The 15703-nt window shown below is 47.4% G+C and overlaps 1 protein-coding gene across 8 annotated transcripts in view; it reads right to left on the reverse strand.

Annotated features, from left to right (window-relative positions):
- Positions 1-2667: 2667 nt before the first annotated feature.
- Positions 2668-15703, reverse strand: part of SGK1 (serum/glucocorticoid regulated kinase 1) — a 115423-nt gene continuing 102387 nt past the window's right edge. For 3 of the 8 annotated variants that reach the window (XM_077144054.1, XM_077144056.1, XM_077144057.1), the window contains 11 exons: positions 7748-7823; positions 7235-7310; positions 6775-6879; positions 6582-6665; positions 6331-6462; positions 5962-6074; positions 5522-5645; positions 5017-5112; positions 4427-4582; positions 4229-4318; positions 2668-3865 (listed from right to left, as the gene is read on the reverse strand). In XM_077144054.1, the coding sequence (XP_077000169.1) occupies positions 3698-3865; positions 4229-4318; positions 4427-4582; positions 5017-5112; positions 5522-5645; positions 5962-6074; positions 6331-6462; positions 6582-6665; positions 6775-6879; positions 7235-7310; positions 7748-7823 (1220 nt within the window). In that variant the 3' untranslated portion in view covers positions 2668-3697. Of the gene's footprint in view, positions 3866-4228; positions 4319-4426; positions 4583-5016; positions 5113-5521; positions 5646-5961; positions 6075-6330; positions 6463-6581; positions 6666-6774; positions 6880-7234; positions 7311-7747; positions 7824-7914; positions 8141-8654; positions 8840-10450; positions 10644-15703 lie in introns of those variants that run through there. The other 5 variants (XM_077144059.1, XM_077144055.1, XM_077144058.1 and 2 more) reach the window with 5 other exon arrangements.

Genomic DNA, 15703 nt, shown 5'->3' on the forward strand with positions numbered 1-15703 from the left:
ATCCATTATATGAACCCAGGGTAATTTATTGTTCATTCTACCATTAGGTGGACATTCTCAGTTTGGGGTGATTACAAACAGTGCCACCATGAACATGCTTGCCAATCTGTTGACTGGATGTACACTCTTTGGAGCATATGCCATGAAGGGGAATAACTGGGTTGTGTGTTCTGCCTGTGTTCAGCTTTAAAAGATACTGCCAAACTGCTTTTCAAAATTGCTGCACTAATTTCATCACAGAGTGATGATGTTTGACACTTCCAGCTGCTCTTCATTGTCATCCCCATCGAAAACTGATAGCGTCTACTCGGTAACTACAAATTCGCTCTCTCACTTTGCCTAGCTTGGTGCCTAGAAGGTATCTCAGCAACTAAGTGCAGTGAACTAATGAATGAATAGCTAACCAGTACATAGCTGTTTACACATAAATGCTTTGACCACCTGTTAGGGTAAAAAAGTGGGTAACCATTACCAGTGTACGCTTTGGGATCAGACTGCCATGATTTGCCTTTTGACCTCACCACCACTCTCTATAACCAGCAAATTGCCCCTTTCTGCCAGTTTCTTCACATTTGACGTCACAGGGTTGTTGTGAAGGGTAAATTAAGATACTTAGAAAAATGCCTGGTACATAATAAGAACTCAATAGATGTTAGCTATGACGGTTCTTGTTAGCCAGTCCTCAGGTTTACATTCCAGTTGACTTCTGAAGCCAGAATCTGGTAGAGGAATCCCCTCTGGGTGCACGTTCTTTTTGTCACTCATTCCCCGGCTCTCGTTTACCCTGGGTAGGTGTGGTACCGCTCCAAGTAGCTGGAGAACCATTAAGTACAGTGACCGACTTATTCTTCAGGATTCTTATTCAGCAGTGGTTTTAGTCACATTTGTGCTCATGGGAATCTGAGCAGAGTAGGTTCTCCCAAACCCATGGTCTGAGCAGACCCACAGATGGAGAGCTATGAAGGGAGCTGTCCCCTTTCCCAGCCATGTGGTTCAGGGACTAGGAAGGCAGGGCTGTGCCCTGTTCTCCTAGATAAAAAATATCTCTGCATGCATGCTACTTGACATCACAGTGGTTAGTAAATATTTGCCCTTTGTTTATTGATCCTTGTTCTTTCCCAACTTCCCTGTTCTTGCTTTGTTCCCTTCCCACCCACTAGGATAGATCTAATCTCCTCCCATTTATGACAACACTTGGGACTTCCCCGGTACCTTTCGATTCTGGAGAAACTCACATCAGATCTTACATAGGGATGGACTATAACCCAAGAAGCAAATTTCTGCCCTTAAAGAAACAAACAAACAAACAAACAAACAAGCAAAACAAAGCCAAAAGCCAACTAGCCCCTCTGACGTATCAGATTACAGATTTCTCATTTGCAAGAATTGTATTCAGATAAAAATATTGAGGTGCTTTTTTGTTTGAGGAGGAATTCACAACTGTTACTGATAATGAGTGTGAAGGAGAAATACGCATCTCTCCATCTGAGCTAGCATCAATCCCTGCTAAGAAAATGCATGCTTTGGATTCTATGTGTCACTGCAGTTTTGTTCAGCATTCAGGTTTGGCAGAGAACTCAATCTGTAGCTAATGCCTGAAGATTCGAGCAGCAACTCAACTGTGGAGCTTGACTTGTAGCCCACCTTGAGCAAGACGTCACTGACTCTCTCTGAGCCCATTTCTTCAGTGGAACTATGGAAGGAGAAGGACCAAGCTCTTAGAAGCCTTGGGGGTGAGATGGGGTCAGATATCATAGGGATGATAAGAGGAAAAAGGTCAAAGATTTCCCTGGGGGAATTCCTGTGAAGACCAGGAAGCCATGCTATGGGATGCAGTGGGTTTCCAGTATATTAAGACCGTGGTCTTTCGGGGACTGTTTTAGTGATTTGCTAGAGATATGCATGGAAGGCCTAGAAAAGTGAAAAGTGATCACTTAAATGATCTAATATCATGCCTCTCTCCAATAGCAGGTATCCCAGTGGGGAAAGCACTAAAAGCGGGCCCTGCACCCAGTCCCCAGTCTGCTGGGCCCAGGAGGTGCTGTGTTCACCAGGTCCAACCCAGCTGTGGGGGCTGTCAGAACCCAAAGCCCTGCCATTTATCATAGGACATCCTCTTGACCTCTTCAGTATGGCATTCTTCTAAACTTGCAGTGTTATCTTGATTCTCATGTAAACAAGCTGCTTTATTTAAAAATCTGCCTTTTCCACCTTTCTAGTAGGTTCTCTAAGGGCAGAGATTTGTCTCCTCTGTGCACTGCTCCATACTCAGAACTCACACTAGGACCTGGCCCAGAGCAGGTGCTGAAATGTTTGTTGAAAGAATTACCTGTTAAGACAAGCCAGATGTCGGGACCAACAGTCCAACTTCACAGGGCAGGCAGTCGATATAGAGAACTTTACACTTCCTGGCTGTCCTTGCAAGACGGCTAAAGGGAAAGGGATGCTTGGTTGGGTGTATGAATGGAATGAATGACTGACACCATGCAAGCCTGCTAAGAGGACCTGGAACGTCAACTGGGTGGCAAGTCTATCTTGTGTTTCCTCAGAGTGAGAAGCTGCTGCTATTGGAAGCAAACAACTGAGTTGGAAATCACACCAGCATTGTCACACAGACCCATTATTGATCACCCCCTTAACCAAAATATGCCAAGGAACACAACACCATTTATATTTTTCAAGGTTTTATTGCAAACCAAAATTGGCTTATTACACACACAAAAAAGTTGTGTGGTGGGGAGGAGGGAACGTTTGTATGTATTATAACCATGTTAATTACAGTACATTAAAATGGTGGTTTACATTACAAATAAGCCTGTAAGTTTAAATATACTAGTATCATAACCCAATGTACAGACCTTTTTTTATACAATACATATAGTTATCAGGAATGCGAAAAAAAAACACATAAATAATGCCCATTTTATAGGTGACATTTTTAACAATGAAAACACCAACGGCTTTGACTGACAACTGGGGCATTGGTCCATAAAAACCCTTTCTAAAAATAGAAATATTTGTAGCAGCAATGCTTTCTTTAAGCATCTGGATACGAGTCATTGCAAGACCATTTCAATAAATTTCAGTTAACTACATCTTACAAAAAAAAAAGAAATCTACACATAAAAATTGATCTTCCAAATATGGAAGAAACAAACAATGTCCCACGTTGTAGTGCCCTGCAAGTGTCACATTGATGCCCATAACTCAATCCATCTGTGATCACACACACACCACACTCATCCCACTGCCTGCACAGTTAACCCACAAGGGGAAATCAAGGACCCGAACACTCTTGCAACGGGAAAAGCTCTGGAGCTCACACGACCTCACAGGAAAGGCACATTTCATAAATAGTCAGATATATCAAAGCCCAGACAGACTTTCCCCAAGATCCTTTCTAGAATAGCAACCTCCATCTAAAAAACAACAGGATTGCATCTGTCGAGGGCAGCGCTCCAATGCTCATTTCAGAGATAGCACCACGTTGGAAGGAAGTGAAAATGAAAACCCTGTGAGCTCACTGAAATTAGGGTGTGTCCTTCAGTTTCCAGGAAACTGTGCAATGCAGTCTGCCCAGCTCCCAGAGATGTGCAAATTCTCTTGAAAGATGTCCTGTCAGCTGGCAGCTCTGCTGAAGGGCTAACGAAAACACCTAAAATCAGGCAAAATCCTTCAACACGGGCCCTGAGACGGCTCAGAGGAAAGAGTCCGGGGGAGGCGCATAGGAGAAGCCCAGGAACGCCTGGGCGGCCTCCTTGACGCTGGCGGTAAGCAGGATGCTGTCCGGGGACTGGCCGATGGAGCTAGGGACGGGCTCTTCGGTGAACTCGGGGTCAAAGTGCCGCAGGTCGCTCGGCCCGCTCTTGATTACAGGAGGGAAAAGGCACAGTGTCAGGACTTCACTAGGGAGCCGGGTTCCTTTCCCTACTGGAGCTCCCAGCTTCAGGAGCCTCTGCCTGCTGCCTCCCATTAGGACCCGATTCGGGCACAAAACTCCCAAGGCCACATGAGAAGGATGTGTCACTTTCTCTGACACTTTTAAGGGATGGATGTGTCACAAGTTTTGTGAACTTTCTTGGGGCAAAAACTCTTACTTTTCTAGGGAAAACAATGGTTCTAGGAAGACAATGTCTGCCAGTTAACTCCCTGAAGGTCTCCCCGCCAATGTCTGCCTGTTAACTCCCTGAAGGTCTGGCCTGACTATACTTAGCGAAGGGATACTCACCACATTGGGGTTAAAAGGGGGAGTAATCTTCTTATTAATGAGATCATCCCAGCTGATTAGGGAGAAGAAGACGTGATTCTTAATCTCCATCTGTTGAAGAGAAACATGAGATGCATTTAGCCCTGCGGATCTCAGTCAGGGCAGAGGCCTCATGCGCTTCCGGCAGCCCGCGCGCCGGGGGAGAAAGGAGACACTCACAAAGTCGTCCTTGGCCCCCAGCCTCTTTGTCCGGTCCTTCTGCAGGAGACCTTCCAGGAGGTGCCTGGCAGAATTTGTAATGTTTGGCTTCAGCTGGAGGGGCTTGTTCAGGATGTTGTCGTACATCTCAGCTGTGTTTCGGCTATAAAAAGGAGGCTGAAAGAGGGGGGCGGGGAGCCAAAGATTACTTGTAAAGTTCATTATCGCACATATTATCAGTTACATTGCACTACTATCATTAAATTGCACTAAAAACGGGCTTTGGGAAAAGGTGTCTTTCCCTTGATTTTTTTTTTTTCTCAGATATCAGGGGGTACACATAACTAAGCCACGCTTCCCACTATCTCCCAGTTAGGCATGATCATAACGAGTAGAATGGACACTTACAAAAGAAAAACTTAGGAGCTAGCAATTTATTCCCAAGCACCTATAAGATAACCAACGTGCTGCTCTTATCCATTTTTATTTACTGATGTGGTAACAATTACGGACAGGACTAGCCAGGCAGCTGGCCCGCCCCACGGCTGGATTGTAAGAGCATGTTCTAGCGTGCATCAACAAAGCCGGGGACATTCCCACATGCCACTCACCAGGCCGTACAGCATCTCATACAGGACAGCCCCCAGGCACCACCAGTCCACGGTCCTGTCGTAAGGCTGCTTGTGAAGCACCTCCGGCGCCAGATACTGCAAAGCAGACCAAGAAACGGGGAGGTGAGAGCCCGTAAAGCCAGGGGACCCCAAGACCAGGTGTGTATTTCAAAGGGCGGAGAGTTCCATGGGGAAGATTCCTCTCTTTAGATTACTTCTCCATAAAACTGCTGCACCCTAACTGGCTGCCTAAGTGTACTGATGTTTTGGGAGCTGTCGGGACCGCCGCTAGATTCCCAATCATTTGGCAATTTAGAAGCCTTTTGCACACTTGCAAACAGTCAGTTTTAATGAAAGCAAGCTCAGACCATGGAATTTCTTGTGTTGTGCCAAGCAGCCGATATATTTTACTTGCACTGAATTGGACTAAGAAATCTCTGAGAACAGCTTACTGTTCAGGGACTAAGAGCCTTATCTCTTGGCAATAAATCAAGCGTGCTCCTACCTCGGGGGTGCCACAGAAGGTAGACGTCGTGCCATTGTGTTCAATGTTCTCCTTGCAGAGTCCAAAGTCCGTGAGGACAATGTGTCCCTGTGAATCTAGCAAGATATTCTCTGGTTTTAAGTCTCTGTTAAAAAAAAAACAACAGTGCTTACATTAATTTCCCTTCATAAGTAAGCCTCTGCCAACGTAATCAGCTAGGGCTATTGGAAGCATTTTAAATTCGTGGCAGTTGTTGGGTGAATGCAAAAGGGAACCCTTGTTCTGCTAATCAATCTAGTCTGGATCAGAAACAATCCTAGCTGGCCAGGCAGCAACTCTGTGATAGGGGAACCCGGTTTTAGGTGACAAAGTTGGACCATAAATTGTGTGAAGGCTCTGTCGAGGGCTGGGACTGCACTCCCCCCTACCCTTGGGAGGGAGCCTTCACACTTCCTCCTTACCTATAAACGATGTTCAAAGAATGCAGGTAACCCAAGGCGCTGGCTATTTCAGCAGCATAAAAACGAGCCCGCGGTTCCAGGAAGCAGCGCTCCCTCTGGAGGTGGTAGAACAACTGTAGGAGAAGGAACACAAGTGAGCCGGGACTGCCAAGCCTTTCTACCTAGAACTTAATTAGTTTTGACGTTTGCAGCTAAAGAGAACAATGATAGCTCAAGAGAACAATCACAGGAAGAGGCCCTCAATTGTCCACTCACTATTTGAAACCCTGCTGGTGAAAGGAAATGCTAGTTCTGGTCACTTTCCCCTCCTCTTCTCGAAGTAAGCGCTGCACTAACACCCAGGGGTTAGCTCCAATCCCCTCAGCTCACCTCTCCACCATTAATGTAGTCCAGGACAAAGTACAATTTATCAGCCGTCTGGAAAGAGAAGTGAAGCCCCACCAGGAAAGGGTGCTTCACATTCTTCAACAGAACATTCCGCTCCGACATAATATGCTTCTCCTAAGAAAAGGACAATTATGCTTTAGTGATACATTTCAAAGTGGCACCCAAATTCCAAGGTTGAGACCTGTCAATGGGTGTTTTTCCTCCAGCCCCAACTCATCAGGCACATCTCATACCTCCTTCTTTTTCAGGATGGCTTTTTTCTGTAAAACTTTGACTGCGTAGAACGCTTCTTCCACCTTGTGTCTTGCTAGAAGAACCTGAAATTTCGATATTAAAAAAAAATCACTTTGCTATCGACATCCATTAAGGATGTAAAATGTGTACATGAGATGCTATACATAAGGAGGTCTTTGCATTTGAGCTTACCTTTCCAAAACTGCCTTTTCCAATCACTTTCAAGAAGTGAAAATCAGATGGTTTCGCATGAGGATTGGATGAGGGACCAAGGTTGATTTGCTGAGAAGGACTTGGCTGGAAAAGAAAGCATTTTCTTTTATTAGCTTTCCATCAAAGGAAGACTGAGGCAAGTCATCCTACATCTATAAGCAAATTCAAAAGCTGCTTTCCAGCCACACAAGCCAATATTTCAAATGAGAAGCTGGAAATACTACACAATCATGTTGTAGGCAGATTTAAAAAAAATCATGAAACATGCCTTTTAAAATACTCCACTGACTCAATACTTAGGTCACTTGTTATGCCATGAACTAATGAGACATTCCTGCCTTAAAACTAATTTCTAGAAATGCCACTTTAATTCATTGGTGTAGGAAAACTGACTCATTTACCATTTTCCTCACAGACGCATCACAAAGAGAACACTTACTGGAGGAGAAGGGTTGGCATTCATAAGCTCAGGCTCCTGAGGTTCGGAGATTTTCAAAATCGATTGAACTTCAGGGCTGCGGAAAATAAAGAACAAGTTAGAACTCACTTCTCATCGCTAGAGGGCACTCCAGCTCAGCAATGGCTTTCTGGCTCACGTTTTCCACGATGTTTAAAATGAAAACATCCAACCAACTTACTCGGTTGAAAAGAAATAGTTCAAGAGAATAAATCCCGTAAAACAGAAATTAGGTTTGCTCCTGGAGGGAGGGCGTGCGTTGGGTACACGCGTAAATTTTATCTGACAACCCCAGGAGGGAGCAAAATCAGTAAACTGTTAATGTCCAAAACGTTCGAAATAAATGAGACATTTCAGGCGAGCAGGGGCCCTTCCCTCCCCAGGGGAGCCTCCTTCTTTTCCCCGACCATCGCGCTGGCGGGACGGGGCCTCTACTACTAGTAAATCCAAACGGCACCACGTAGGTTTCTTCCCTCGAATCCCCCCAAAACTTACTGTTTGCATGCATAGGAGTTATTGGCGATCTTCTGAATGAAGTCGTTCAGGCCCATCCTCCTCTGTTTCATGAAAGCTGCGGATTAAAAAGGAGAAACAGAAACGTTTACTGATCAAGTAAACTGTAAACGTCGAGGCGGCTGCACACCTTCCGACAGCACACGCACCCACCGGGTCCGCGACCTTCAAAAAAACACAAAAAATGCTTCGTCGCGCTCTTTGGCCGCCAAATCGCCGCCGCACTCACCGATGAGGATGGCCACCATTCCCCTCATCCTGGAGTATGTGAGGGTGCCCCTAGCAGCCTCGGTTTTCACCGTCATCACCGCGGACAGAGCACAGCGAGGGGTTGGCGGCGCGGAGCTGTGTACCAGCTTTGCGCTCGGGCCGCGCCGCGAGCCTTATAGACGCCGGACGCCGGGGGGCGGGGCCCGCGCGCCAATGAGGGGGCGGGGACTCCCGGCCCCGCCCCACCCCGGCCCCGCCCCTCCCGCCGCGCGGCTAGTTCCCGGGCTAAGCGGCTCCGGCTGCCCGCGCGCCGGGAAAGGGCCAGCGCGGCGCTCAGCCTCCCTCGGTGCCCGGCGGGTGCAGGGAACCGCCGGCCGGGGACCACGGAGGGACGGCGAGGCTGGAGGCTCCTCCGCCCTTCTCCCTGATTTCGCCGCGACCAAGTCGGCGGCACCCGGCCTGGTCTCCCGGGCCCTGCGTCCAGACCCGCCTGGGCCGGGGCCCTGATCCCCGCGGCAGCCGCCGCACCCGGCTCACCCGGTTTGTCAGGCGCGCCCAGGCGGCGGCGCCCCGGGCGGTCCCCGGGTGCCCTGAGCCCCGGAGTCGGGTCCGGAGCGCCCTTCCCCTCCCGGGCCCGGGCTCGCGCTTGCAGCCCCTCGCCCCGGGCGACCGCGCTCACCCAGGCCGCTCAGCAGGAAGGACTCGCTCCTCTTCTGCGCTTCGGGCCTCTTCTTGTGTCGGGGCCGCAGCAGCGACTCGAGCCGGGCCCGGGTCAGCGCGCCCTGCATCTCCCCCATGGCGGGCGGGCGGCCGGCGCGCCGAGAGTCAGAGCGCGCACTGCCGCCGCCTCGGGGAGCCGCCGTGACTCAGGCCGGCCAGATTTCCTGCCCCGGGTCCCAAAACAAACAAGTGGCCCTTGTGCGCGGTCGAGGCGCTTCCGAAAACGCCTTTTTTGTGCTTTTGGCCAAAGCCGAGGCTGAAAAATCCCAGAACTTGGAAGAGGAGGAAGGAAGGAAAGAAAGCGGGAAGGGGGAGGGAAGGTCAGGAATGTGCAGGGGAGGGGGCGGAAATAAAGTTCGCGTCTGCACGAAGGGGGAAAAAAGGCCAGTCTGCATTTCACTTTTTTTTTTCCTGAAGTAATCTCTGAGAACATTCTGTCCTTTCCGTATGTATTTTTTTTTTTTAATGCCCCTTGCATTTTTAATCCCCGCCATGCCAAGAACACGTGAGGAAGTGGCGAGTTAGGGGAGCGGCGGCTCGGCTCAGGAGCGACCCGGTGTGACCCCGGATGGGTGCAGGCGGCGCAGGGATCCCCAACCCGGGCATCGCCAGCTCCCCTCGGGGGACCCTGCACCCCTCCAGCTCTCCCACCTGGAAACAGCGCCAGGTCACATTGCCATGGCATGAAATGCCTTAGTCTCTCCTCACCTCTCTACCCCTCTTAAAGCTTCCTTCCAGGCTGAACCGGGAATCTTCTTACGATTTTATCACCTCGCCCATTCACTCGCTCTTTCAAGTCCCATAGAACTGGGACTGGCTAACATGTAAAAGATTAGCCGCCAACTGCACTCGGAGGCGGGGGAGCTGGAGGTGGTGCAGCGATGCTCGTGCCTTCCAGTAACCCCGCCACCGGCCGGGAAGTGCCCACAATGTGTCCGCGCTGGCCGGGAGGCCGCGACACCACGACCGGGCCAGGAGCCCGGGAGACAGACACGAGTTACTTCGCGCCGCGGCCGGGCTTCTGGCACTCGCTGGTGCAGTCTGCGGCGGCTGCTCCGCGGTGACCCCTGCCGCCTGGGACCCTGCTCTCTTAAGGGTTGCCTGCTGGGTCTGACATGCTCCGAAACCCCAGCTGTCAAATCTGGACCAGGGTGCGTGTGAAGCGATTTTCCTTCGGTCCTGGGCCGGGATGTGTTTTACAGGAACCGTCACCTCATTTGTCCTAACGTGATCTCTAGCTTCACAGTTCCCTCAGTGACAACAGTCCTAGCTGAGAGAGGGCAACACAGCTCCCTTCTACCGGAAGCTGGCTGGGAAACTCTGCCCAGCACCCATTCTTTAAAAAGCACTGTTTGCCAGAAATGGATGCTCCAACCTACAGCATGGTTTCGGAAACTCCAAGTCATAGAATCTGACCCACGTCTACTTCCTCTCACATGATTTTTTTTTCCAATACCCCCGTAACCCATGCTGTACCATTCAACCAGCAGAGCCCAGCTCAGAGAGGGGGGCTTCCCCACCGGAGAGACAGCACACTTTGCTCAGGGGGCTGGAGGGTGGGGGGGAGGGTCGGAAACACCTACCTGCACAAAGGGTTTTGCTTGTTGTAAAGTATTAAATTAAGACGCCTTCCGTCAGAGACACCCCCCCCCCATGGGCCTTGTTGCTTTCTGCCACATCAAGCAACCCCAAATCCTCTGAAGCACGTTTGCTTTAACCACCCCATCCAATTTACAGTAATAAGAGCAGACAAACCTTTCAAGGGGGATTTTATAGCCTCCTCTTTCATTCTTCAGGATGCCCGGCTGGGGCTGAGGGTCGGGATTACTTGCTGGAGCTTTAAGGCAGATAGGGCTGGAGGAGCCTCCCTGCTCTGTGTCTTTGATAAGGCTGCAAACTCCGAGATGACAAGGGAAAGCTGGTCAGGGACGCCTGGCTGTCCCTGCTCTGTTATGAGCCCTGCTTTATATAAAGGCAATTTACCTAAAGGAAGGGAGCAAGCTGCAAAGTTCAACACTGAGCCATTTATTCCTCCCGTTGCAACATCACCCAGAAAACTACAGCCACCGGCATTTTGGGATTATGACCCCCCCCCCCCCCCCAGCAAGACACAGATAAAATGTAACTTGACTGATCATGATCACAAATCGGCCCGGAAAAAAAATGTTCAAAACCCATGTACAGGGTTCTTTTCCTCAAAGAAGTTCTGCCGTGCGCATTCCTGGAGGATCGGGGAAGGGCCCCGAGTGGAGGAAAGACGAGGCGCCACCGTAGGACTTGTGGTTGGGACAGAAAAGGGACGTCCTAGGCTCTCCACCTCCCCCAACCCGTAAGTCGCGAGGTCGGAGACGGATGGTCTGCTAAACTTATCATTTCACCGAGCGAATCGAGTTGTTGAGACTGGCTTTTCTTCCAACCGGATACCTGACGGGTGGGGCAGGCGCCCCCTGTTCTGTCCCGGCAACCTACTAAGACTTCCGAACAGGAAGGCGACACACGGCGGCGGCGGGGTGGAAGAGGGGGAGACGAGGGCCGGGGGCGGGGGGCGCGTGTGACGCGCGCCTCTTAATGCCGCACAGGCTTTAGGTGGCCCTGCGGCCGCTCTGCAGACGCTTGATGCTCTTCCTTCGCGTCGCCAGCCTCTTTCTTTGGTCCAGCTAATCCTCCCACCCGGAGGAGCCCGTCTCCTTCCCCCGGATCCGCGGCGGCGAAGTGGCCAGAGCTGCGTCACGGAAGTGTAAATGCACCCTAGAGGGCGGCCGCGCTCTCCGGGAGAAAGGAGCTTCGCCGAAGCACGCTTCCCTCCCACCCCCTTCTCTCCCGAGCTAAAGCTCAGGAGAATTCATTAAAATGAATTCCAGAGCAGTTTCCTGCAGCACCTTGTGCAGTCAGAGAAAATGTCGACTGCTTGATAAGAGATGGGCTCATTTTCTCTCCATTTCCCCAAGCCAGTCTTCTCACATTGATGCCTCGGTACCCAGGAAACTGCAACCACAACTCCCAAATGGAAGTGATTCACCAGGGTGCGGAGTTTGCACAGAAATAAGCCGTTTTCCAGTCTGTATGTGTCTTAGTACCTCAGAAAATCATCTTTGCTCTTCTTTTCTACTTTATTCATTTCTTCTATCGATACTAATACTATAATACTAAGGCTTTATGCAGAAAGAACTTTTTTTCGGGATGGTTCAAGTGACTCAAATTTCTCAACATAGAAGAAATATTTGAAAAATATTTTTACAAGCGCTTGACTATATCCACTCTTGGACTGTGTAGTATGCTGAATTATGTACCCCAGAAACAAACAAACAAACAAAAACATGTCCGTTTTAGTCCCATTCCTGTGGGACTCTTAGAAGAGAGAAAGCCTTGGGGAGAAGCCAGAGCGGGAAGTCAACAGAACTTGGGAGAGAAAGGAGGGGGGCATCAACAGGTGAGGGGAAAACCAAGGAAGCCCAAGAATCACCAGCTTGCTAGGAGGCTGCCCACCTGGGAGGAAGAAAGACTACCAGCCTCTAAAACTGTAGAGTGATACTAAGCCAACCCACTGCGTGGATTTTGTCACTGCTTCTTCACTGTTACATATGTGTTAGTCTTGACTCCTTCCATACAACATCTCTCATTGATAACAGGCAGGTATAATGTTGTGGTTTTTTTGCATTGCTCAAAGTATCATACATTCCAGAACAATCCTGTGCACATTTTAGGTGCCCATATTGATGCTTACAGAGATCTTTCCTTAGAGGATCATCCAAAAAAGTTATATTGAAATGCTAGAAAACATAATCATCACTCTAGAGAGCAACTAAATGGATCAGTTTTTGTTGAAGCCTGTCACCAAATGCATTTCCTTTTTATAACATTCATCAAAAAGGAAATGATAATGACAAATGAGCTCATCCAAGAATACTGTTATAGACAAGCAGCAAATGTGGTTAAATAAATGTCCATTTATAGAACACTTTATATCTTCATAATTGTGAAAATTAACATTCCTAAAAAAGAGAAGAATGTTATCGATATAGTTGATAACTAAGGGAAGAAGACATTCTTTAGAATAATAGTTAAAAATGTGAAACCCACAAAACTACATGCTTAATTGATGCAGGGGTCATATACATTTTTTCCAAGAGATTGGTTTTGCATAAACAAGACTATATACTACAAGAACCTTAGAATAAGCTTTTGTTAATAGTGTACACTTTGCTTTCTCATATGAAGGCCTAATGTTCTTTCTCTGACAGTATTTTTAAGCTATTGAAGGTCAAACAGATTATTGTTATATCTCTGAGTTGGGTAGATCATAGCCATAATCGTGAGGCAGCAAAACTTGCTTTTAGGACCAAACTTATTGCTTTCCTATGACCCTTTTGTGACTGAAATTGATGTTTGTGTCCCTACCACTTCCCACCCCCTGGTATCCCATATGGTACCCTCAAATGGGCCATAGCCTCGCTACCCTCCTTCCCAACAAAACGGGCTGCATCAGTGCCCTTTTCTCAGCTAATTACCACAGGGAATGTTGGCTTTCTTTCTTTCTCCTTCCATCCCTCCCTCCCTCCCTTCCTTCTCTCCTTCATGTAGGCATTTAACAAGAATTTATTAAGCAAGTACACATGCTAAGGTCAAAGAACACAAACACTAGTGACCCAGTTATCTAACTTCCCAGAAACTCTGATTCAGATTGGCCAGATGCTCACATAAATTGCAGTATAATGCGATAAGGGTTAAACAAAGGTCTGAGCATTCTGTCATAGAAGAGCAGAGAGAGGCCCTTTCTACCAGGGGAGGAGCAGCAGGTATGGAATTAGCCAGGGAAATCTCCATAAGGAAAGGATATGTGGACTGTCCTGGAAAAAACCAGTTATAGGTAGAAAGGAAGAAAGCCATTCTAGGCAGAGGGAGCCAGCATGTGTGCTAAACTCTAAGATGCTATTTACCATCTCTGGAATAATTTGGAACTATGGTCCTTACTCAGACCTTACACATGGACAAAATGTGCATGGCACTGTTCCTGCGAAGTGTGAAGACAACACTTTCATGTGAAATAACAAGAGATCCTAGAAGGCACCAATCTGTCTTCTCACCTCCCCCTGATCCCGTAATAAATGAAAAACTAATAAAACCTTTAAAATATAACCCTTTCAGGGAGTGCTACCTGCAGAGGTATGTGGTAGAGCGCTAGGCATGCTTGGGGTCCATTCATCCATTCATCAACAGATCCTTATAGGGCTGTTCCCCAGATGCCATGCTAGGTGCAGGATATACAAAGGTAAGCCCAGAGAGGGGAGGCTGGGGAATTAGCCTTTGATGATCAATTGAGCTGATTAACCCATGTTGGGAAGAGATCTAAAATCCACCAAGAAAAATCCACCAAGGCTTTCAAGAAGTGACATATTCTAATACGTTTTGGAAAGTTAATTCAAACCAAAATGTGATTGATAGCTCAGCAATTACCCTTTCAAGGATTGGATGGTTTGACTTTTACCTATTGTAGGTCATTAAAAAGGAACAAATTTGTATACACAAACCTATGAGGAAGTATAGGAAGGTGGCATGGGAAGGTTTAGGCGATTGGAAGACGGATGACAGTTTAGGTAAGCATGGTTTAGTCCAGCATGGGGACTAACAATCTTTTCCTTGTCCTCTACTCTCTGTTCCAGAAAGTTGGGCCACAGGAGGGTGGTGGGAAGGTAAGGGCAAGGTTTTGTAGTAAATTTTTTATTTCATTCAGGGGATAAATCAAAGACTTTTGGGGAAACCAGTGATAACTCTTAACAGTGGCAAGAATAGGGATCTTGTGTTGACAAATAAGTGGGCCTATGACAGATTTCAAAGATGAAAACTCCATCTTTGGAGCGTGGTAGATGTCTGATTTAGCATAACCCAAAGAACAACAAATAAAAATAAAAATAAATAGCTGTTAACTAGAAGAAAACATACAGGGTGAGAAATGGCACGTATTTGAGAGCTTTGCATTTGGCCCTCAGAGTTGACCTGGAAAATAAAGTCCAGGGAACTTTCTAGATGATTATAAAAAATGATAAGCTGGTCTGGATGGAAGAGCAAATTAGAGCAATTTATAAGTCCAAAATTAATATTATACGTGATTTTCTGAACTCAAGAGTATACTGGTCCATTTGAAAACATTATTTACTATGGAACCATCTTTATTTTTGGGTATTGTGCTTTAAAAGGCCATTTGTCAACTCAAAGAAATGAATTTGTAGTGATGAAGTGTCAGGCATCGTGGCAAAGAGCAAACTCATAGAGTCAGAATCTAGAACACAATTAACAGGGGAAGGGGTGGGATCAGGAATGGAAAGTTAATGCTTAATTGTATAGGGTTTTTATTTTGGTTAATGGTACAATTAAAAAAATGTTCTTTTATGAATTGTTACACATGTACTACACTGATGCAAGGTATTAATAATAGGGTAGTATATGGGAACTCACATTTTATGCATGATTTTTCTGTAACTTACAACTTTTCTAATAAAAATAAAATAAAATTAAAAATAATAGAATAAAAAAATCATTGAGATAAAGCATTCAGTTAGTGCCTCACTGGAGTGGAAACCTCAATACAAACATCACACCTGTGAACAGAACATGCTGCACTACACAAAGGACTCCAAAGAGCTCAGACCAACCAAGATAATGCATCGAATGGTTGCGCCTGTCTTTAAAGGGCCTAAAAAGCATGGGCCACTTAGACAGCTGGGCCAAGGACAGACCAAAAGATCATTCACTTTGTTCTTCAAGCTTCCACCCTTCCATCCCCAATCCCTCCAAATAAAGCTCCAGATTGTGTTGTACCAAGGAACTAAATGCCACAATAAAGGAGTCAAGTGTTTGACTTACTTAGTATTTGAAGGGAAGGCTGAAGATTAGGGTGAAAAAAAGGCGAGGGTAAGCCAAAGCTAACCCAAAGGAGTGCTGAGTGGCTCAAGGCAGATGGGAAACAATAGAATAAAGATGGGCCTGTTGCAAAGGTGGAGTCACTGAGAA

The sequence above is a fragment of the Tamandua tetradactyla genome, chromosome 25, assembly GCF_023851605.1.
Source record: "Tamandua tetradactyla isolate mTamTet1 chromosome 25, mTamTet1.pri, whole genome shotgun sequence".
Classification (NCBI taxonomy): Eukaryota; Metazoa; Chordata; class Mammalia; order Pilosa; family Myrmecophagidae; genus Tamandua; species Tamandua tetradactyla.